The sequence below is a fragment of the Silene latifolia genome, chromosome 3, assembly GCF_048544455.1.
Source record: "Silene latifolia isolate original U9 population chromosome 3, ASM4854445v1, whole genome shotgun sequence".
In the NCBI taxonomy this organism is placed as follows: domain Eukaryota; kingdom Viridiplantae; phylum Streptophyta; class Magnoliopsida; order Caryophyllales; family Caryophyllaceae; genus Silene; species Silene latifolia.
Genome location: NC_133528.1, coordinates 16,036,341 through 16,061,920, shown reverse-complemented (window position 1 = coordinate 16,061,920; position 25,580 = coordinate 16,036,341). Strand labels below are relative to the sequence as shown.

General features: G+C 38.5%; 1 protein-coding gene and 1 non-coding gene across 2 annotated transcripts; one reads left to right on the top strand and one right to left on the bottom strand.

Moving 5' to 3' along the window:
• Window positions 1-3,229: 3,229 nt before the first annotated feature.
• On the top strand, window positions 3,230-4,647 carry LOC141645958 (ribosome-inactivating protein saporin-4-like). The gene is made up of 2 exons (XM_074454097.1): window positions 3,230-3,360; window positions 3,699-4,647. The coding sequence occupies exon 2, from the start codon at window positions 3,713-3,715 to the stop codon at window positions 4,571-4,573; it is 861 nt and encodes a 286-aa protein (XP_074310198.1). The 5' UTR covers window positions 3,230-3,360; window positions 3,699-3,712; the 3' UTR covers window positions 4,574-4,647.
• A 9,417-nt stretch (window positions 4,648-14,064) lies between these two features.
• On the bottom strand, window positions 14,065-14,171 carry LOC141650849 (small nucleolar RNA R71). The gene has a single exon (XR_012546861.1). It is a non-coding gene; the product is annotated as a small nucleolar RNA R71 (small nucleolar RNA).
• Window positions 14,172-25,580: the final 11,409 nt, after the last annotated feature.

The window sequence follows — 25,580 nt, the reverse complement described above, 5'->3', positions numbered from 1 at the left end:
TATTTCAAAAGTGATTGTTATTGTGCACAAAGTAGAAAAGCTTATCAAAAATTCTCAACTACTGCGGAACACTATTCTTTTTCCCAGGGTCAGATATAAGGGTGTTTAAACCCATTCATTTGAACAGGACCCCCAAATTTTGGGGACCCAATTTCTGAAAATGCAGTACTTTACAGATATATACATAACAGTGCATAAAACTAGCATCAAACATACTTCCTCCATTCAACTCCACTCTACCACCTTCTTTTTTCACGTTTGCCAACGCGTGTTTTACGCGCTAAATATCATTAGCTACGTATTTGCAAAAATTATAAAAGTTAGATATTTTTAATGTACTCGTAAAGACGAATCAAACAAGATCTCACATGAATATATTTCCATTTACGTATCGAGAGAAAATCGAAATTGGATACACAATTGTGAATAGTGTACAAAAGTGAAATAGGTAGAGTGAAGTTGAATGGAGGAAGTACTTGTCTCAGTTGGTAGTGGTGAATGTATGTCTGCCTAAGGGTCACTTGTTTGATCTATGGCAGCGACATCTTATACCTTTTTTTTAGTTTTGTTTAATGTGAGGATAAGTTAGTAAGACCATATTTCCTTTTTTTAAAGAAAACATCGTAATTTGTTATTTCCTCCTTTGCACATACAAGCTTCTTTTAAAGGTCCGGTTGTGGTTATCACCATCATTTTATGCTTGTTGTGGTTGATGTGATCGAGTGGATCTGTAGTTCCGTCATAGAGCGTCATGGTTGGTGGTACACGTCCTTTGGGAACGCCGACGAGGGCTATGTCGTCCACGAATGATGAGTTTGTATAGCTATCTCGTGCCGCTTTCTCTAATGGACGTGCTACACCTAGTATCATGTACATCACGTCCCTCAGCTCCAGGTATTGATGCTCTAACGAACTACCTGCTTCTGCAAGGGGTTAGAAACAGGCGGGAAAGAACCAACATGAGTACCTCCTAACCAGGGTCCTCTAGAAAACTGGCTAGATGCTGGGTGACTCGTCATTGGTGTTGCACTGACTATAGATCCAGGTTGCCATTCTGGTGTCTTCTGCAGGCCTCCAACCCACGCTCTAGTGGCGAATTGGTTATATCATGGAATTGTTGCGCTGATGATAGCTTCATATTGCCATCCTGATGTCTAGTGCACGAGAGTACCTGCAAACACTACTACAGATACAGGCTATAACAACGGGTAAAAACCGTTGTTAAAACGAAAAGCGGACGTTGTTAAAGCGGCCGTTGTAACATGTATTTACAACGGTTAGGTTATTTACTAAAACCGTTGTGGAAATTATTCACAAGGGTTAAAAGCCGCTGTTGTTGCGAGTAAGTCGTTGTGGAAAGTTTGACAAAATTTTGGTGGGAAAGATATAACAACGGTTATAATATAAAAAATTGTGAAGACTTTTAACAAGGGTTATATTTAAAAAAACCGTTGTTAAAAGTAATAACAACGGTTATATGTTAAAAAAACCGTTGTTAAAATTGACTATTAACAACGGTTTTTTAGCATATAACCGTTGTTATTGATGTTTATTATTTATTTTTTTTAAAATTTACAAAATTAGTGCATTAAAAATCCCTGTATCAACAACAACAGCAGTATCAACATACAACAAAAGCTCACTTTAAATGGATTAACCCAAAATTAAACACCTGCAAAGTTTTATGCACTAGCACAACGATTTTCTCAAAATATTAATACCACAATTCAAACATCCATTTACATCCGAGAGTTACGACTCCACTACTACGCATGCACATTTTAGTGAATAAAATATTAAACAATACAACTCCAACAAATTTACATCAATCTCGTATCACATCCAACATAACAATAACATCTTAGTGAATAGACTATTCAATATTACTGATAAGTAGTAATTTAGTATCATTTGTACCCATACTTTTACTCTTATTCAACTCGATTTTGTGTGCGTTAAATGTTTAATTAGCTCATTTAATTACTAATTTATAATAATTAGTCGTATTGGTTATATTTATTAATTAGTTGGATTTTTATTTAATATTAACATTAATATCGTTTCATTATAATTTGTAGGCGAGGCGGTATAATAAAGTGGAGATTCGAGTTAGAATAAAAGGGAACGGAAATCGAGGAGCGAGACGGGTCAATGCGAGATCAAGTATTAAACAAAAGTAGCAAAGTCAAAGGTTGACAAATTCAACCAATGACTTGCTTTCATCACCCTTGTCAACCATACTCTCCTGAACTCCCATTATCAATCAACTCATCACCATTTACTTTCACCATACTGCTCGTGCAACAACCAGCAGCATTCACCTCCATTTCGTACCACACATCACCATGTTTCGTCATCACCACGACCGCCTTTCATCAACATCTCCGCTGCACCTGCAAATCACCATACCCTCGTCTCCGAGCTTTTCATTTTAGGTACCTGAAAAGCCATTTCAGGTACCTGAAATAACTTTACCAAACAACACTAGGTAAAACAATTATCTGAAATATTAGTTGTTTGTTCCGGGTGTAATTCCAGAGCAGATTTGTTACCACGTAAGCTTGTAGAATGATGACTTTGCTTGACTCTTCCTTTCGGCCTCTCCTGAAACAATGAACAAACCGAGGGCTCGGCTTGGTACCGAGCGTACTCACTCCGACGCTCAAGTCAGTAAACTTAAAGGGATTAAGTTGTATGTTACTTGGCAAAGTATATTGTAGAGAGATAAGGGAGTTAATACCAGATGAATAGTGAGTTTATGGATGTATTGTGGATTAATTGGATCCTTTTCTCAATGAGGATTGAGGAGTATTTATAGACTTTCACCTTTTGTCACGTAGTGGCCAAGTGGCTTTAGCAGGTGGAAAGACTGTTCTACCCTCGGCCGAGGGACCCATGGCAGGCCGGCGGGCCTGGTTGGCTCCATGCCGAGGGGTCTTGGATATGAGTACGCGGATATGTCTCCCGGCTGGCTGGTTGCCTAGCCGGGACCCAAGTTACAGGCCGACTGGCTGCGTCGGTTAGGCTGTCTAATACGTTGACTTGCTGTGGATATCTTTGACAGCATAGCTCGGATTCTTTTAAACAAAACTCGAAAACTTTAATACACAGCTCGGATTCTACACCGTACAACCGCATACAACTGGTTGTATAATCTACTAATTGCGAGGGATGCGGGAACACGCATGTTAGGTGTTAATTTTATTCATTTTTGGATGGGAAAAACATGAATTGGCAAACTCTTTGGAATCTCTTTGCTCTTATAAAAAGACCTCTAAATGTAAGACTTTCATTCACATATTAAACATCTTCTCCTCTTCAAGAGTATCACTTCAATCTACAACCGGATTTAATTAATAGGTACGCATGTATTTCCTTCATTTCATTTATTTGTTTATCTTTATTTTCTTTTTAAAGAATATTTCAAGTTTTTAATTGAAGGTAAACAAATGAAACTTAATTAATGAAAATTTTGTATTCATTTCGTTAGATATAGTCTATGAATAACTCGTCGAAACTCATGGTATCTATTGCGTTATTATTGGTGACACCGATTTTCAAGTCAAGCACTCTCTCATTTACGAAAGTCTCTCACGCGTGACGTGACGTTATCATTACCTTATTAGATATCAATATTTTATCGTATATTTTTTAATTTCTGCTCAAACTTATGATGTCTAAAAGTAGTTTTCCAACAGGTAAAAATACAAAGATGAAGGATCGGCTAATCGTCACAATAACATGGACCATCCTGCTGTCATGGGCTTTGATAGCGAATGCAATCCCATTGGATCTCGCTAATCCAACCGAAGCTAAATACTCAACTTTTCTCACCGCTATTCGAAACGATGTGAAGGATCCAAAGCTCAACTACGGTGGTACTGGTATACCCGTAATAGGTGCACCCACTGCCACATTTCTTAGGATCGATCTTACAGTTGCGACAGGAACAGTCTCACTTGGTCTAAAACGTAGCGACTTGTACGGGGTCGCATATCTTGCTAAGAACGATAGAAATGTATTTCGGGCATATTACTTTGATGGCCAAATTACTTCGGCTCAATTAGACAAACTATTCCCAGAGGCGAAGGGTACCGCAAATCAGCAAAAGATAACCGAGTATGACGAAAGTTATGCAGCACTAGAAAAGGCGGCTAAAATGACTAGACAACAAGCTGGGTTAGGGATTGCCAAACTTGTTACTTACCTTGGAGCGGTTAACGGGAAGGCGCGTAACGTACAAGCTGAAGCTAAGTTAATAATGGTTGGCGTTCAAATGGTGTCTGAGGCGGCGCGATCTGGGTACATCCAACAGGCGGTTCTTGATAATTTTCCAAGTGGGTTTCGCCCTGATGATAATGTTATTATATTGGAGAGGAATTGGAGAAGGATTTCAGAAGCGATAAAAGCTTCTAATAAGGGAGTGTTTACGCCACCCATTGTCTTAGGGACTCCGGATTTAACCACCACTTGGACTGTGAGCAATGCCGCGGAGCTCAACATGGGACTCCTCAAGTATCTCGGAAATGCTCTATTAGAGTCGTCTTCTGAGGAATATTATGCTGAATTTTGATCAATGTTTGTGATTTCTGTTTCTGTTACCTTTAATTACATTACCTCTAACAAAAAATAAAAGTATTGGACAAATAATTGGGACCGAAAGAATGCTACATCTTTTTTGATTCACAAATTCTCGTGTAATACATTTTTACACGATTTTATTGTAAAATCAAATGACATTTTACTTGTAATCCTATTAAATACACAAAACTTCCCATTGCTATGTTTGCTTGCAATAAAGGTATGTTAGATACCACCATTGTCAGACTCATCAATCTCCATATGCAAATGTGAAGATTTGATGTTTTGTATGGTTCAGAATCACTCTATTTCTTCTTTTCTTAATCTTCGTGCCCAAAATAATGTAATAGATAATTATTGATCGAGATAAAGCTAAGGGATTATATATTGTCGTAACTCGTAAGTGCATTATTGGAATAATACAATCACGTAGAGTCAAGATCAAAGAAGGTGAAAATTACAATAATTAGACAAGGAGAGTAATACAATAAATGCGAAAATATTTTGTTGTTTGGTACACAAAATGACAATATTATTCAATGATGAGTTGCATAGCCGCCATGGCACGAGGGAGGCTGCGAAATACTCACTACTCACTCTATCCCGGTCATTTGTTTGATGCACAAAATAAAGAAAAAAGGAAGATATCAATTATTAGATACGAGTTAACGAGTATACTAAATTAAGAGTGGAGGATCCAATTGCCTATCAAAATCATTCTTATACTATAAAGGCGAATAATTGACTGAGACACACCCTAAAATAAAATAGACAAACAAATGAACGGGACCGAGGGTACTAGTGGTGTAGATTATTCATAGCTGGACTCGAAAGAGATGAATGGTCCCACTTCGTAACCTCGTAGCCCAGATAAAAAGCCCACTTTTAGAAGACTTCCATGCACAAATACATTACCACTGGTGTTACTAGGTACGTTTTATTACTTTGATTTGATTATATTTTGCTTCATTGTAATATTAATAATAATAATAATAATAATAATAATAATAATAATAATAGGAAAAGCCTTGTGTAACTCATGATAGGAAGAGTGTGAGAGTACTAGTGGTGATAACGAGTCAAGCCCAGTAAGGCTAAGTTTGTGCTCGTGAAGCAAAAGTCAAGCTCGAATTGATTTTGAGAATTGATTTTGAGTTTGTTTGCGCTTTAAAAAATTGAGCACAATATCAAACTCAGTGAGTTTAACCCCGAGCTCGAGTAGAATTCGAGCTAAACTCAAGTCTATATGTAATTGTTTCATTTCGTTTCTCACTTTGATATTTTTCAAAAACTTGGGATTCGAAGGTTATGTATAAAAACATTGGATGAAAACAAAGATAAAGTTATGATAAATATTTTTATAAATAAGACGTAAGATATATTATCTAATCATACAAGTATAATTTGAATCGCTCGTGAGCCTTTTGAGCCGAGCCAATGTTAAAACTCGCCTTAACTCATTAAGTTCTCAAGTTGTGCCCAAACTCGAGTCAGCTCAGGCCAAGTTTTGACCGAGCCGAGCTCTAACTTCTCGACAACTATCTCGTCTCGTTATCGCTCCTAAATCACATTATTGTACAATGCTTGTGAATATTCAGCTGATTATGCACAATGCTAATCCAATTTTGTAACAGGTAAATACTGAGAATGAAGTCTTGGCTAGTCGTCATAATAACATGGACAATCCTTCAATCATCGGCTTTGTTAGCAAATGCAATCGCATTGGATCTCGTAACTCCCACAGAAGCTAAATACTCGACATTTCTCACTAGTATTCGAAACAACGTGAAGGATCCGAGTCTAAACTACGGTGCCACGGGTATACCTGTAATAGGAGCACCCACAAGCACATATCTTAGGATCGATCTCACAGTTTCGGAAGCAATTAAAGCTTCCGATAAGGGAGTGTTTCCGGCACCTCTAAAATTGGAAAATCCGGACGAAGGGACCACTTGGACGGTGACCGATGCCACGGAGCTACACGTGGGACTCCTGAAGTATCTCGGAAAAGCTCTGTTCGTGCCGTCTTCTGAGAAGAATTATGCTCAAGTTTGATGAATGATCCTTGTGTGATTTGCGTATTTACATGTTCTATACATTTTATCGCCAAATACTAGCTTCACCACTGTTGTCACGCGTTGTCTTCTAAGAGTAATAAAGAGTCTTATCATGTTAATTAGTCTATCATCCATTAACAATACTCTATCTAGCTCATTTTAATTCACACTTAAATCATCAATTCGATTAGAATAATAGCGCCCTTCACATTCCGCGTATGCCTTATCCAGTTATCCTGTCGGTACATTCCAATACCGTCAATATACTCCAATAAACTTCGTAAAATAATCAATACATATATATAAAGCAGAAACTTTTCGAGCGATATTAGAGAGTCCAATTTTTTTAGAAATCCTATAATTTAAAGAAAAATTTAATAAATTATCCTAATAAGAGTAGATTTCTAAAAAAGAATATTAAATTTATAAAATTATCCTAATAAGATTAGATTTCTTAAAAAAAAAAACAAATTTATTTAATTTTATATCCTAATATAAGTAGATTGAATTTATTAAATCACACACCTATATGTATATTTTAGTGATTATAAATTTATATGTAATTGTGAGTAACAACTTCTCATTTTATCTTAAGTTGAAAATGAACTAAAATGTCATTCAATGTATCCTAATAAAAGTAGATTTATAAAAAGAACAAAAAAAAAAGTATCCTTATAAAAGTAAATTTCTTAAGAACAAAGCAAATTTTATTTAATTTTATCCTAATATAAGTAGAAAATAAATGAACTAAAGTGTTATAGGAGGCAGTTTAGTACTTTATATTCCACGAGTATTTGTGATATTGGCATAGTGTTTTCCGAGTAGTAAAGCAATAACCAGTTGTTGTATCAATAGGACCCACATTATCATATACGGAGTACTATAAAATGCAATTGTTCCTTCAAAGTACCAAATATATATTGATGAAACAAGCGTATAAATGAGTAATAATGTATGCCAACAACTGTTCTTATTTAGAGTCTACAAAAATGAGTATTAGCTTGAAATAATTTCGTATATCTAGGTTATAGGTACAAGATTCATGTTAATAATTACATACTAAAGTTTAGTTCATTTAAAAAATTACACAAATTCTCAATTAAGATGGACACTATCCATCTTAAGTTTAAAACGGGTCAAATATATACCAAATCACATGACAAATTGCCTAAAAAATGTCAAATTTTTTGTCTTTATTACCACTATGTGGTAGTCTTTGACCCGTTTTAAGATTTAAGACGGATATTCCATCTTAAACAAGACGTACTTTTTCAATCTTAAATATTCCGTAAGTAATCGTACGGTGACACAAATTTTTATCTGGTCTTGAACTACTATAATATGATGGCTTGAGCTTCAAAATTAATTTTCACTAGAACGTCCAAAGAAAATCAAATAGTTACCTTATCTAAGCAATAAAAAATTAGAGTATACTTAGTGTAAGATAATAGTTATTCATTCCATTTTTATTGTTTTATTTTCATTTTGAAAAATTTAAGAAATATAGGTGATATTACTACTCTATCCCTTAATTAAGAAGAAGGGGGAGAATGTCATCTTAATAGAATGAATAATAGTATAAGATTAGGGGTAATAGTAATAGTACATCGATTTTACCATTATCAGAGGATGCTGGTTGATTTGGGATAAATTTTGGAGAAAAAAGGTTTATAAAAATAGAATGAGTGGATTATTTAATGATCCGTATGAGACTATAGTGACATTTATGTGCATAACATCCCACTTTTGCCGACCATTTTCAAGTTATGTTAGCAAATCCAATATCTGCAAACTACTTAAACATAAATGAGAATATAAAATTATAAATAAATACCCCGTATATGAGTTTTGAGTAGAGGTATGATTTTGAAGTGCCCTAACCATGTTAGACATTGATCTGATCCTACTACTAAGTCAGGACTTATTACTACTACGTATATAATTTAGTTTAAGTGGACTATAATACAAATTTGACTCCTAATTCTATAAATAAATTTTTATTACATTATTGATGTATACCAATAAGGTAATTATATTAGTGCATTGAAATAGTATACCAAATGCACAATTCGCTTAAAATTTCGAAAGATAAACTATTAAGTACGGTGTATATAATAGAAGAGGAGAACCGGAGTGAGTTCTAATATTTAAAAGAATTGATACGATTCGATAATTCTCGGCCAACCTTAAATTTGTAACCAAAAATAATATATTCAGCAAGTCACAGAAAAAAAAATCAGCATTTGGCAGGGTATAACAAAATTTTGGTAAATAATTAAGATAGTAGGGGAAAAAATGTTTAAATTCAAAGTACTTTAGTTTATTGGAAACGAGAGAAATGTTTAATAATTTTTTGACAAAAAAACGCTTATAAAAGCAAAGTTAAAATCAAAACCAATTAAACATTGTATATTTTGTAAAAAAAAATGGGCATATAACCAAACAGAGCTGTATAATGATGGTGGTGAACATTATTAGTAGATTAATACAGAGGAACATATGTATATACTCCATAATTGTGATGAATATAATAAATAAACAATTGGTCATAATAATTGTTATTTATCGTAAATATAAGAATAGTTAGCACTACAATAAGAAAATCACTTTTATTATAAAGCAAACTCTATTAAAAGTGTTCAATTATATCAGTGCATTTGTTTTGGTTGGAGTGAATGTAAATGTCGATTTATTAGGCCGGTATTAAATTGTACAGCAGGTCAACTATGGGCGTTATGACATACATAAAGCTAATATTTACATCTTCATAACTCTTGACGCAGTTATGGTTTCAACCATCGTTCATGCCCCTTCTCCATATGACATCCTTGCTTTTAAATGAGTCATTTTTTACTTTCATTATGCGCGACTTTGACTAGGTATTTGAGTTGGACTCGGCAAGACGAAATTTGCTCTTGAAAATTTCACAATAAAGTACATACCCAATGAAGTTAATATAAATCATATTGCCAGTTAAATAATTCCATAATCAAATTTTTTAATAAAACTAATATAGATCTAATCGGATTTACAAGTAATACCTACTATCTATCCTAAACTCTAAAAAATTAAACATTTACTCCCTCCCTGGTCAATAGTTCACACTATCCCTTTTTGAGTGTTTTAGTCAATAGTTTACGTTTCTGTTTTAGGTATGTTTATACTCTCTACTTTATCTTTTAAAAATATAAAATCAATTCCCCTCTCTTTGTACCTTGGTCTTTATGTATATATTTCCCCCGTCCCGATCAATAGTTATCTATTACTTTTGGCACAAAGATTAAGGAAATAAATATGAGTGAATTTGGACCACATGCACATGAGCCACAAAAGGTTGCCAAAAATGGAAATAGATAACTATTGTCGGGACGGAGAGAGTATATGAAGCATATGTAAACATTTTATTGAGACAGATGGAGTATTTAGTTACTGGAGTAGTTAGTTATTCTCTAAAATATAAAGATACATCTATATAATAGACATGCAACTTTAATGACTCATATCTTCATAGATGTACACGGGGATAATGATGGGTTCTCAGATACAAAAATATATTTTGTGTTTAACCGGAGACAATATCCATTGAGGTCATGCTACGCCATGATGATAAATAGAGGCAATGGGCATTCACTTAATCATGTTGAAATTTATATGAACTCAAATTTTAGTCATGGTTAGCTTTAAGTAACAACGTAAAGAAACAACATCACCAAGGGATGAATGAATGCTCTACATTGTTGATAGGGAACAAGTATACCAATGCCACACGAAAGATATTGTTTACATGAAGTTCATAGGAAATAATCAGTCTTAATTGTAAATTATGAAAACAAATTCTATTGGTTAAAGATATAACAAATTCTCCAAACATGCTACATATATGATCGAGATACCTGTTGTTTTGCGTACCCTCATTCAGCTTTTACACCGTATTATGCTTACAGAGTCGAATATATGGGTAGATATTGTAGGTTAATCTAATTTGCGAAGAAGGTTAGCTTCAATTATCACATGTTTATTTTGGTAGAATTAAACCACATTTGGCAATACCGTTTTATGTTAACTAAAATCTGATGGTACCTACAACAATAAAAATAGGTAACTACATAATTGAATAATACAACTGTCTATTTGGATGTTATACAACTGATATAATTAATACCAAAGAGAGCAACTTTTACGTTACAGGGACTGAAGATCCAACAGTAATCAACTAAATCAACCAGAAGTTTTATGCGTTCCAATTTTTAACATATTTGGATTTTTTTTATATTTAGTTTAGTTGACCTCTGCTACCAAACATGGCAATGCAAACCAACGTTTACAATATGTCGTTCAACAAATTCTTGGAACATTCAACATGCACATTGTTAAAGATAATCCTAATTGGAGCCCCGTGCATCGCACGGGCTTTCCAACTAGTATCTAGTAAGATAGTTTCATACTTACAATTATTTTTCTCTTTTAATATAGGAGAATTAATATTAGAGTTTTTAAATCATTGATAGTTTAAAATTTGCAAAAGATCAATGCTCTAGTGGTTCGTTATATGGAACTACATACTCGGTGATTATCGGCTAACTAAAATCTTTCATGTTAGATAAAATTGATTATCTTCAAATCTTAATTGCAAGATTCGAAGATCGCTCATGAAAGGTTGTATTATGAAACAACATATATATGATAGAAAATGTGCAGAAATGAAGCAAATTAAGTTCCGAGTTATTTGTATTATGGAGAATTTATATTTTCCGCTTTTTTTTAAATTTGTATCTCATAAAATTTAACATATTATGTACAGACTACATGTTATAACTCAAATTAATAAAAAGATTTATTCGCTTATGATAACACTATTTCAACCCCTATATTTTGATGTCCCGAACCCGTTTTGTAATGATAAATCAAGCATTATGAACTCATTTAGTTAGTATTAGCCTAAGTCCGAGTTCTTTTCTCTCATGCTTAGTGTAAGACCTCTTTTGAGCTTTTTCCCGTACTTATAAACCCTTTTGTAGGTACCATGCTCAAAAATGCAAGAGGGACGGAACTTGGAGCGGAGTTTACTCGAAGAATGGAAGCAACTATGAGGAGTTACAGCAGAGGGTACAATGACACACGACCGGGCATAACTTTACCCGGTCGGGTACCTCTTACCCGTTTGTCGTTTTCAGTTTTTTCAGCCCATTTTGACTTTTTACCCGAGAGGGTATAATTGTACCCGCCCGGGCATAATTGTACCCTCCCGGGTACAATTTACTCCCTCGGCTGCAGTTTTCGTCTTCTTCTTCTTGTAATCTCACCTAACTTTTTGGAGGCATATAAATACCTAATTTCCCAGAAAATTAGGGATCCAATCCTAGTTTGAGAGAGAATTTGTAAGGTTAAGAAAGAGAGACTCAAATCTTTTGTAACTTGGCAAACATTCTTCATAAATCAAAAGATTATTATTATTGTTCTTATCTTGTTCTTCCTTATTGTTCATCCTTTCAATAGTTGGTATTACTTCTTTCCTTTTTCTCTTTTCTCCCTTGTTCTTCAATTGTTTTCCATTGTTGTTTGTTGTTGTTAGATTTCTTTTTGTTGGAATTTGTTGAGACTTGTTGTTTGTTGATAGCTTAGTTAAATTTGCATCTTTGTTGTTTGATTGTTGTTGTTTTCACCATTGTTCATCTTTTCCTTGTTCATCTTTTCATTATTTCTCTCTCCTTTGTTTTTCTTGGGATAGTTGTCCTCAAAGACTTAATCTTTGAGTTGATTGTGTTAAAGATTGTGTCTTTTTGTTTGTTCATCCTTGCTATTAGATTAAAACCATCTTTCTTCCTAATTATTGTTGGGTTGTTGCATATTTAAAGGTAGAATTCATCTTATCACCATGTTTATGCTTAAAGACTCTATCTTTGTTGTTTTCTTTGCCTTTAGAAACATGATTAGTGAGTAGTCTACTTCTAGGACTCGGTTTGACCCAATATGGGTAATTTCACTAATTAATCATTATTAGGCTAATTTGTGGAGGAAAATTGGTTAGGGTAGTCTTGGGGAATTTTCATGCTTAAGGTTTGGTTTCCGGGTAGTGTCGGCTTTTGACCCTTGTCCACCAACGGAAGTTGGTTAGGTTGTTAGTCGAGTATTTGGGGACCGACCCTTGTCACCAACTAAGGTTGAGACCGGAAGGGAGAACCGAGGGAGGGTGCCTCTAGGCTAGTGTTTGAAATCGACCTCCGGAAGGGGGAGTGGGATGACCCGAAATATGATGAGGGCTTAATGACCTTGACCATTTACTTGACCTCCTTGGAAAAATGCATGTTCTTGGGGTTGTCGGGTTTTGAGTTAGGGAGACCGGCTTTCGAACCCGGGAGGGGGGTTAGTCGGAGTAGCTAGTGTCCTAGTGCGAGACCGGAAGGGAGGTTCTAGGCGAATTAGAGCCATCTCCCCCTTACCTTTCTACCCCTTTTGATTAGCCGAGACGATTAGTATGCGGAATTACTCATATTCATGGTCGGACCGAGTTCTAGTCTTTCTCTTTATTTGATCTATCTCCTTTCTTTAGCTTGTTTTTACCTTATCTTGTTGTTTGTCCTTAAATTTGTTAGTTTAGCGTTAGTTTGTTACTACCCTCTTTGTTATCTATCGACTTAGCTAAGCTCAAGAATATAGACAATTAGTAATCACCCCTACTCCTTGTGGATCGACCCTCTAGAGTGTACAACGATAAAATCGTGCACTTGCGAGGTTTAACTTGAGACCATCAAGTTTTTGGCGCCGTTGCCGGGGAGTACGGCTTGATATTAATCGTTTTTGTTCTAGTTTAGACTAAGTCCTTTGTTACTAATCCTTTCTTTCAAGTGCTTAGGTCTTTTGCATGAGTAGGCGACAAAGAAGAGGTCAACCAACATATCCTATTGATCTTGAAATTGAAGCTACGGCAAGCAGACTTAATTCTCTAAGAAGAAGGGGTTTTCTAGATATACCACCAATTGAAGAAGCTAATCACCAAGAAGCTACCGAAGTGTTTGAAAATCCTTTTGGGGTTTTAGAAGAAGAGCCTAACACCATGGTTGAACCGGTTCCGATAAGAGACACTATGGCTCCTAAGCACATAGTCAATCCAAGCATCCAAAGGCCACGAATTCAAGCTAATAACTTTGAGATTAAAAATGCCTTGCTCAACCTTGTTCAAGACAACCAATTTGGAGGAGGTCCCTTGGAGAACCCAAATGATCATTTAAATGATTTCCTTGAAAATTGTGATATGTACAAGTCAAATGGGGTCTCCGATGACGCGGTTCGCCTTAGGTTGTTCCCCCGTTCTCTTAGGGGTTCGGCCAAGGATTGGTTGAAGAATTGTGACCCGGATTCCTTCAAGACATGGGATGAGTTGGCTTCGGCATTTTTGAACAAATATTTCCCACCCTCAAGAACGGCCAAAGTCAAGAGTGAATTACAAAGCTTTACTCAAGAAGAGGATGAGACCTTATATGAGGCATGGGAGCGGTACAAGAAGCTCCAACGGTTATGCCCACACCATGGCATCTCCGAGGCCGAGCTAGTGAACAATTTCTACAAAGGGTTGACTCAAGACCTAAGGCTTTCATTGGATGCGGGATCGGGGAAAGGTGCCTTAGACATTTTGGGGCATAAAGCGGCAAATGAACTAATTGAGGAGATGGCCTCAAGAACTATGGAATGGGGAAGTGATAGGCAAATGAGGAAGGGCAAGAGCAAGGATTCTAATTCGGTTTTGAATGTGGAGGTTAAGGGTATGCTAGATGAACTCACCCAACAAGTTGCTTTGCTAAATTCAAAACCTAAGGGCTCCGATATGAGGCAAGTCTTGTCGTGTGAGTTGTGTGGTGAACAAGGGCACACTCCCATTGGGTGTCCCTTGATTGCACCCCTAGGTGAGGAATGCTATGAGCAAGTAAATGGAATTTGGGAGTCCACAAGTGCAAGACAAGGGTTCAACAATAATAACAACAACCAATTTGTCAATGGAAAAAGAACTCACCCTTTCTTATCTTATGCTTCACAAAACATTCAAAACCCCACCACTTCCCAACCTCAACAACAACAAAGGTTCAATCAAAACTCTCAATTCCAAAGACAAATGCCACCCGGTTTCCAAGGGAAACAATTCATCACCCAAAACCAACAACCATTTGGGGGTTTCAAGGGGCAAAATTTCAATCAACAACAAACCCAAAATTTCCAACCACAAAACCAAAACTTCCAAACCCCTCAAAAACCATCTTGGGAACAAGCTTTTGAACAATTGGTTATTGCAAATCAAAAATCCGACTCAAAGCTTGATAACCACATTGCCTCACAAAACCGGGTGAATGATGAAATACGGGCATCACAAAAGGCTACGGAAACTCATGTGGCCCAAATTTCTCAACAATTGAGTCAATTGGCTCAAAATCCGGGGAAGTTTCCGGGTAATACGGTTAACCCAAGGGAGATGAATGCGGTATTTTTGAGGAGTGGGAAGCAATTGGAGGAGATTGAGAAATCTCCTAAGTGGAAGAGAAAGAGGGTGACTAATGAAGTTGTGAAAGAGCACCCGGTTGAAGTTGTGCAAGAAGATGAGATTATGGTGGAGAAGTCTAAGGAGGTGGAGATGGTTGACCCTCCAAAGCAAGATGAGCCTATTGCACCTAAGGCCAAAGAATGTACTCCACCACCAAGGGAGTATGTAGCACCAGCACCCTTTCCACAAAGGCTTGCAAAGCCTAGAATTGAAAAGAAATATGAGAAGTTTGTGGAGATCTTGAAGGGAATGAATGTCACGATTCCTTTCCTTGACATGATTACCGAAATTCCATCTTATGGCAAATTTCTTAAGGAACTTGTCACTTTGAAGAAGAAGAATGGAGAGGTGCAAACCATCAACCTCTCTAAGGAATGTAGTGCTATACTCACTCACACCAACAAGCTTCCTAACAAGCTAGAAGATCCGGGGAGCTTCTCTATCCCTTGTTCTATCCAAGGGGTGGCTATTAAAAGAGCTTTGTGTGATTTGGGGGCTAGTGTGAGCCTCATGCCACTTTCTATATTCAAGAGGCTTGATTTGGGAGACTTGAAACCTACTAGAGTTTCACTTCAACTTGCCGATCGGTCGGTCAAATTTCCCATTGGTGTGCAAATTTCCCATTGGTGTGATTGAAGATGTACCCTTGGTAGTTGGGAAGCTTGTCATACCATGTGATTTCTTTGTTATGGATATGCCGGAGGATTACAATGTGCCTATTATTTTAGGCCGACCTTGTCTTGCTACCGGTGGAGCTATGATCGATGTAAAGAGTGGCAAGTTATCTTTACAAGTGGGTGAAGATAGAGTGGAATTTGAACTCCACAAGTCCATGGAAGCTCCATCTCTCGGTGACACTTGTTGCATTGTTGACATTCTTGAGAATCCCATGGAGGAGCATGACCCAAAAGCTTCCTCCGTGGATCCTTTGGAGACTTGTCTTGTTAGTGGGTATGAGGTCGATGACAAAGATATTGAGACTCTTGCATATGTATGGATGTTGGATTCGGCTCCTATTCATGAACAAGCTCCCAAATTTGAAGTGTTGGAAGTCGGTAAGAAGGAGGAGAGTTCCACGCCTCCTCCTACGGTTGAACTTAAACCTCTTCCCTCTTCTTTGAAGTATGAATTTCTAGGAGATAATTCCACTTTTCCCGTCATCATCAATAGTGCACTTGATGACACCCAAACCTCAAAACTCATTTCTTTGCTCAAAAGGTTCAAGGGTGTCCTTGGGTACGCTATTGGTGACCTCAAGGGGATTAGTCCCTCTTTGTGTACTCATAAAATTCTTCTTGAAAATGAGGACGCATCCTCAATTGAGCCACAAAGAAGGCTTAACCCCATCATGAAAGAGGTTGTAAGGAAAGAAGTCCTTAAGCTACTTGACGCGGGCATTATCTATCCTATTTCGGATAGTAGGTGGGTAAGCCCGGTTCATGTAGTTCCTAAAAAAGGATGCATGACGGTAGTGCGAAATGACAAGAATGAATTGATTCCTACAAGGACGGTAACCGGGTGGAGAATGTGCGTGGACTATAGGAAGTTGAACAAATCCACCCTAAGGATCACTTTCCCTTACCGTTCATGGATCAAATGCTAGAAAGATTAGCTCAACACAACTATTTTTGCTTCTTGGATGGCTATTCGGGATTTTTCCAAATCCCTATCCATCCAAGTGACCAAGAGAAGACCACCTTTACTTGCCCATTCGGCACCTATGCATATAGGAGGATGCCGTTTGGGCTATGTAATGCTCCCTCTACCTTTCAAAGAGCTATGATGTCAATTTTCTCCGATTTCATTGAACAAGAAATGGAAGTTTTCATGGATGATTTCTCGGTTGTTGGGAAAAGTTTTGAAAATTGTTTGATGAGTTTGGAGAAAGTTTTGAGTAAATGTCAAGAGTCCAACCTTGTACTCAATTGGGAGAAGTGCCATTTCATGGTACAAGAAGGTGTTGTGTTGGGACACATAGTGTCCAACCGAGGAATTGAAGTTGATAAGGCTAAGATAGAGGTCATAGCTAGTCTCCCACCTCCCACCAATGTTAAGGGGGTGAGAAGTTTCCTTGGTCATGCGGGCTTTTATCGCCGCTTCATCAAGGACTTCTCTAAGATCGCGAGACCCTTGACCGAGTTGTTAGCCAAAGATACCCCTTTCTTGTTTTCTAACCGGTGTCTTGATGCTTTTAATAGGTTGAAGGAAGCTTTGACAAGTGCTCCAATTATACAACCTCCGGATTGGAGCTTGCCGTTTGAGTTGATGTGTGATGCGAGCGATCATGCCTTGGGCGCGGTATTAGGCCAAAGGAAGAATGGAAAGGTGCATGCAATTCATTATGCAAGCAAAACTCTAGATGATGCTCAAACAAATTACTCAACAACGGAAAAGGAGCTCTTAGCCGTGGTTTTTGCAATGGAGAAGTTCCGGACCTACTTGGTGGGAGCTAAGGTTATTGTGTTCACCGATCATGTTGCTTTGAGACACTTGCTCATCAAGAAAGAGTCCAAGCCTCGGTTGATTAGATGGATATTACTCCTCCAAGAGTTTGACATGGAGATTAGGGATAAGAAAGGAGTTGAAAATGTGGTGGCCGACCATTTATCCCGGCTAATCAACCTCAATGTTGACAATGGGCTTCCTATCAATGATCACTTGCCCGATGACCACTTGTTGTCCCTAAGTTTGGGTGAAGCACCGTGGTATGCGGATATAGTGAATTATTTGGTTTCCGGGATAATCCCGCATGATTACGACTATCACAAAAAGAAGAAGTTCTTCCATGATGTGAGGCACTATTATTGGGATGACCCATGTTTGTACAAGTCTTGTGCCGATGGGATGATAAGAAGGTGTGTTCCAAGAGAGGAAGCTACCTCCATTATGAGCCATTGCCATGACTTGCCTTGTGGTGGCCATGCAAGCTCCAAGAAGACGGCCGCTAAAGTGCTTCAATGTGGTTTCTTTTGGCCCTCTCTATTCCGTGATGTTGCCTTTTATGTTAAAGGATGTGACAAATGCCAAAGGAGCGGGAACATCACAAGGAAACATGAAATGCCCATGAATTTCATGCTTGAGGTTGAGCTTTTTGATGTATGGGGGATAGATTATCAAGGTCCCTTCCCATCCTCATTCGGCAATGAGTACATACTTGTGGCGGTCGACTACGTTAGCAAATGGGTTGAGGCGATCCCGACTAAGACTTGTGATGCTAAGGAAGTGATCAAGCTACTTCAAAAGGTCATCTTTCCAAGGTTTGGGGTCCCGAGAGTCCTCATTAGCGATCGTGGTACTCATTTCGGAGAGAGAGCATTGGAAGCTTTGTTGAAAAAGTATGGAGTGCAACAAAGGAAGAGTCTTGCCTACCATCCTCAAGCTAATGGGCAAGCCGAGATTTCCAACCGAGAGTTGAAGACTATACTTGAGAGAACCGTGAACAAGTCAAGAAAAGATTGGTCCTTGAAAATTGATGATGCTTTGTGGGCTTACCGGACGGCCTTCAAAACACCTATCGGTACCTCACCATTCCGATTGGTGTATGGCAAGGCTTGTCATTTGCCGGTTGAACTTGAACATAAGGCATATTGGGCCATCAAGCATCTCAACTATGACTTGAAGACGGCCGGTGAGAAGAGAATTCTTGACTTGAATGAATTGGAAGAATTTAGGCTAGAAGCCTATGAGAATGCCAAATTGTACAAAGAAAGGACGAAGAGATTTCATGACAAGTGTATAATTAGAAGAGAGTTCAAGGAGGGTGAGTTGGTTCTTCTATATGATACCCGTTTGAAGTTCTTTTCAGGAAAATTGAGGTCGAAGTGGACCGGACCCTTCACCATTGTCCGATCTTTCCCTCATGGAGCGGTTGAAATAAGCCAAGGAGACCGAACTTTTAAAGTAAACGGTCAAAGGTTAAAGCATTATCACGTTGGCAATCCCGTCCAAAAGGAAATGAAGATACTTGAGACCTTTCTAGTGAATTAAGTCTTTTTCGTCCTTAACATGAAAATTGTTGGCTTGTTTACTTGGTCGAGCCTACGACGTTAAACAAGGGCGCTTCTTGGGAGGCAACCCATGCAATAAAATTTGATGAATTGAAGTGGGATTTTTGATGATTGATCGAGATGTGTTGCTTGTGTTGTGTCGAGAGATGGATCACCTTGAGAGGGAAAAGTGGAAGGAGGCATAATGGGTGGAAGTGATAGTGGGGATTGAAATTCTTGACTAAGGAAGCCGATTTGACATTGGAAGGTGCTATCTTGCTTTCAAAGGGTGCTAAGTTCATTGATTTTAAGGCCGAGGGACCTAGTTGTACCCCAGAGGGTACAATTGTACCCGGACGGGTGAAACTTTTACCCGACCGGGTAAAGTTAACTCCCTCGGCTGCATGATAAAAACTCGAAAAAGCTGAGCAAAAAGGCATTTTACCCGACCGGGTATAATTGTACCCGACCGGGCGTAATTGTACCCGACCGGGCACAATTATACCCGTCGGCTGCAGCATCTTTTTCCACCCGTGTTTAGTCCTTTATCCCTTATTTCCTTCATATTTTTTATCATTTTCCACCTACCTTCTTCAACCTCAACACTCCCTCTCTCCTAAAAACACAAAACACCATTAAAATACCACCAAAACTCAACCTTCTCCTTCAATTTTAACCCACTTCCCTTCATCAAATCTCTCCCAAATTTCACTATTGTGATCCTCACAACCTCTAGTTCATGATCCCATAAAAATATTCGAGTTCCCTCCACTCGGATTTTTGGTTTCCGAAAATACCCTTGGTCCAAAAACTCAGTTTTTTTCATTTTTCTTTGCTTGGTGGCGGTCCTGAGGCCATTGTGGTGCACTTGAAGAAAAAAAATTCGTGCTTTTGGTGATTTTTCGGGTTATTAAGGCTTATCTTAACTTTCGGGGTCTAAGCTTTGAGGTTGGTGAGTTTTTGAAGACATTCAAGCTAGTAAAGGGTGAAGCATGGCAACTTCTAGGCAAAGGGCCGCCTTGAAAAATGCATTATCATCTCGTTCTAAGGTAAGCAATCCCCCTAGCTTTACTAATAGTTCTTTTGGAATTTCTTTTAAAGATAAAAAGAAATTAGCCTTGTTTAATGAATTTGTGGGAAGGAATTGGGAGCCAACTAGGTGGGCTTGTGGTGAAACTATGGATAGAATGGGTATTAATAAGGAGGTAGAAGCCCTTTGTGAAAGAATTGGTATTAGTAAAATTTTCAATGCCGATGTCGAGACCTACGCCCCCCTTGCTTCGGAATTCTTCGCCACCTTTGAGGCGGTTTTTGCTTCTCCATATAGCAATTCGACCGTCTCCTTTCAATTGGGAGGAATTCAAAGGAATATGTCCTTAGAAGATTTTGGCCGACATTTTGGTTTTAAGATTTGCTCTTGGGGTGGGTATAGGCCGGCTCAATCTAGTGAAGACATTGCTTCCCGTAGTGCCTTTTGGAAGCTAATTACCCGGAGGTCGGAATTTTCTAGCGGGAAAGAAAGTTCCGTTAAAATTAGGAATGCCGTACTTAGGTACCTTGCCCGAATTCTAGCTTCTTCCTTATTTTCCTCGGCCGAGACGCACCACAATTGTAGTGTCTTGGCCCTCCACCTTTTACAAGATGCCATCTACGGACGAGAGATGACCATAGACCTTGTCACGGCGCTAGCCAAGCATTTCCTTGGCATTTTAGTTAAACCAAAACCGTTGATATCTTGTGGGGGTCTCATTACAATTTTGGCTAACTCTTTGGGAGTAGTGCACAACTTTGAAAAGGTGGAGGGAGGGATTTGGCTTGAGGAGGCTCATTTGCCTTGGCTACGGGAGGTTAAAGGTCGTCTAATGTATGCTATTACCGATTCTCGTTATCTCTTATTGCCCAACCCTATCGCCACAACCGTTTCCAACCCATTAAATTGGGGGATGCCTTACCGGGAAGATGAATTTGAGCTCGTGAACCGAAAGTGGAAGAAGTTAACTCATCAAGGGGAAGCGGGGTTTATAGTGTATGGACCGGGGGATATGGAACCTATTGAGCAAGTTCCCAATATACCTCAACCCGAGGTGTTCCGGGATGACTTGGGGGGAGGGAGCAACCAAGGACAACCCAACGTCACCCAACCCGAGGTCCGTGAAGAGGCACCGAATGTAGGTGGGTCGGGAGGTGTTCATTACTCTACTTATGATGTTGGAGGGGGTTCTACTCCCATGGAAACCGACCAACAACCTAACACCTCCCAACCATCCCAAAACCCCGAACCTACCTTTGACTTCTATCCCAATTATAACTTTGGCACCCCTTTGAACCAAGACACCGAATTCCACTACCAACCCCAACCCCAACCACAACCACATCAACCTAGCCGAGCTTCCTTCCATGTACCATCCTCTAGCCAATGGGAGGACATGTTCGGCATGGTGAGGGAGACAAGAGACTTTGCTAAGGAAGCTAGGGATATTGGGACTAGTAACCGAACTTATAGTGAGGAGACCCGGAGGATAATGCTTGAGAACCAAAGAATTTTTGACGAAAGTCGTAGCTATGCAAGGGACACGAGGAACATGGCCATGTCTTCCCTCCTATATGGGAGACGGAACGCGGACCGTCTCCATGCCTTGTCCGGGACCCAAAATGAGATGATGAGACAATTGGAGGAGCTTAGAGCTAGGAGCTTTGCCTCCCGCCAAGACCCCTCTAACCAACCACCACCCGGATCACAATAGGTGGTGGGTTTTGCGGAAGCTTGCTAGTTGTCCCTTCGTGTCATTTTCTCCTCCTCTCTTTCTCTCGTGGTGATTGGTGTGTTGGTACGTTTAATTCTCTCTCTTGGTTATTTCTTGACTTGTTGCCCTTTATCTTGATTTTATTTGGAATTGGCCCGGTGTGTTTCACCTAGCACCTACTCCCTTGATGAAGTCGGGTGTGTTCTATTGCTCCCAAATTTAAAATCCAAAGCCTTTGGTATGCTCCTCATAATCAATCCAAATGACAAGTACGATCTCTCCCTTTTATCCAAATTCTCTCCTTCACGTTTAATTTTCGCATGCATTTAGTTGATAATTCATTTAGTTGCATCATATAGGATTGCATTAGATTTTAATTTTGTAATATATTGTCACATTTAGTAATTGCATTCACTTAGCATAATTTGCATTGTCATTTCAATTTTGCATATAGAATAGAGCATGCATTGCATTTTCAAAATAAAAACCAACTAAAAATTGAAAAATGACAAAAACCACCAAAAACATGTTAATTTATTTCACTAATATGCCCTCCCATGTCTATAAATAAGTGTGGGGAGGGCCTAAAAAATAAAAAAAAAAATATGTCTTTTAATTTGTACTCCCTCCACACATTTATTTCCATTTGGAAGTAATGTAAATAAATAAGTGTGGGGAGGGAGTTCTCATATCAAAAACCCAAAAATACGTCTTTTAAATTTTTCAAAACCAAAAATCACAAAAATATGTTATTTTGCCTTTGAAAAATCAAAAATCCATAAAAATATGTTCATTTCTTTTTGTTATTCACTCCCTATGCTTTTGTCCATTGAGGACAATGTACATCTCAAGTGTGGGGAGGGAAATATCCACTCTTGTACATATTTGTTTATAATTGTAAATGTTTATAAATTAGATAAAATGCCTAAAAATTGAAAAATTTCTGAAAAATTCAAAAAAATTGCATTGTATATATATGTTTTGTCTAACCTTTTGGCTTGGCGCATTGACCACTTGAGGCAAAAGGGAGCTAGAAGACCGCTTGGTATAATCCTTCCTATCTCTTGCTCCTTTTACTATTCTTTCTTTTTGGTATCTTGCATACTTTGAAGGAGAATGGGAATTTTGTTGCTTTGGGTGTCTCCTTGGGAGACCGTTTGGAATTTTGGTGATTGATGTGCTGCTAGGATTAGCCAATTTGTTGCACGTTTCATTTCATGTTTGTTTAAATCTCCGCATGCATTTGTTCACATGTAAATATATGTTGCATTCCTTTCTTTTTGCATTAAGTTTGTATATAAACTTTTAAGGAAGAACATGGTCAAGGAAGGGAACCAAGTACCCCCATGATGAGCTAATGTGCCCAATTGTGCCTTTCCCCTCCTCGTGACTCGCACCCGTGGCCTCTTAGTTAGCCGAGGAAGGAGGGCTTGACCAATGAGTTTGGACCGATCTTATGAGACCTAGGGCCGTAGACTAGACCTTTGGCTCGACTTAGCTACTCAAAGGTAAGGGTAGAGCCTCCTAGGGTGGGTACATTCATACCCCGCCCTCATCTAGGTTCGAGAGTAGGTCTCCTCGCAAGGCGTGTCACATCATTACGCATAAGTGTGTCGCATCGTCCTTAGATCATGAAATTGCATTACATTTTTGTGCATATGATTTGAAGCAAAAATCAGTTTTTATGAGCCTCACATAGCCAAATAGCCTTGTTTTCTCCTTTACATTGTTTCCCTTTTTGATTCACCCCCTTTGAGCTTAGCCTTTTCATTTGGCAAACCCACCTAAATAGCTACATTCCCATAACCACCCTTCCTTAATCAAGAATTGGTCGGTTTTTGTAGTTGTGTTGTAGGAGGTGATTTGGGGTATAGTGATGGATAGCATACATATCCATTTGGGTCGGGATTTGGTATGATTTGGCTTTATATATATAAATAAGAGGTTTTGTTCAAAAAAAAAAAAAAAAAATAACGAAAAACAAAATAGAAAAGTGAAAAAGTCATGAAAAATAAAAAAAAATGAGTTGTGTTGTATATATTTGTTTGTTGTCAAGAAAAAGAAAAAGGCAAGCAACACCCCTACTCATCATTTAAAGGGGTAGAAAAAGCCGTTGCTAAATAAAAAGGGGCAAATTGATGTTTTTCCAAAGATGAGTCGGGTTTGCACATTTTTTTTGCATGGCTTGGGAAACCGAGTCGTTGTTACGGTGTAGACGTTACCATTTGTTGAAATAAAAGGAGTTTTATCAAATTTTTCCTACTTGAGTTGGGTTTATGAAATTTTTGCATAGTTTTGGTCATCATTGCTATGTTAGGGCATAGACGTGTCTCATGTGTTGCAATAAGAGATGAGATGTGATGTGTCGAGTGTCGACGATTCTTGATTTGAGCCCCACATGTCCAAACGGTGCTTGCACCAATCCCGTTTCGACCTTCTCCTTAGCCCCGTTGTAACCCTTGCTTCATGTTTTGTGCATTTTTCCCATTGTTTGCATTTCATTGGACATAGGACGATTTTACACACTAGATTGCGGGCACGTTTTCGCTAGTCGAGTTAGTTGAGCGATTTTGGTTACTTTTTGTCCCAAAAATCACCCTGTTCTTTCATTGAGTGACGAGTGAAAACCGTGAGGATGTCGTTGCCTTGGTCCCCTTAGTCATGGGTCCTTTGGTTGAATCTTGTGTCGGTTTTGTAATTCTCGGCGGACTTGCCCTTCCTTTCCTTTCCCCGCTCTTGAATTTGTTTCTTGAGCATTGGTCACACAAGGGTTGCTTTTGTCACATTTAGGGGGGTTGACACCTCAATTGGCACTTCTGAGACGGGTACTCCCGACCGAGACCATGTTTTGTTGTTTGAAAAATCCGACCACTTAGATGAGGAAAGTGGATCATTTTGTTAGATGCATTCTATTTGTTGATTACGTGCTTTCATGATGAATGTGTCGAAGGTTTTGTAGCAAGACCCAACTTGCCTTGCAATAGGGCACTCTCCCCTCATGAGTGTCAAATTGTGAGTTGAAGGGGCGTTGAGTGCGCTAATACTCGATCGGCTATTAATTTAGAATAATTGAGTGATGCTTATATTGTGCACACGCTCTTGATAGATATTATTGTAGTCTCTTGTGCATTGGTTTTGGACTTACTCGGGGACGAGTAAGGGTCAAGTGTGGGGAGATTTGATAACACTATTTCAACCCCTATATTTTGATGTCCCGAACCCGTTTTGTAATGATAAATCAAGCATTATGAACTCATTTAGTTAGTATTAGCCTAAGTCCGAGTTCTTTTCCCTCATGCTTAGTGTAAGACCTCTTTTGAGCTTTTTCCCGTACTTATGAACCCTTTTGTAGGTACCATGCTCAAAAATGCAAGAGGGACGGAACTTGGAGCGGAGTTTACTTGAAGAATGGAAGCAACTATGAGGAGTTACAGCAGAGGGTACAATGACACACGACCGGGCATAACTTTACCCGGTCGGGTACCTCTTACCCGTTTGTCGTTTTCAGCTTTTTTCAGCCCATTTTGACTTTTTACCCGAGAGGGTATAATTGTACCCGCCCGGGTATAATTGTACCCGCCCGGGCATAATTGTACCCTCTCGGGTACAATTTACTCCCTCGGCTGCAATTTTCGTCTTCTTCTTCTTGTAATCTCACCTAACTTTTTGGAGGCATATAAAT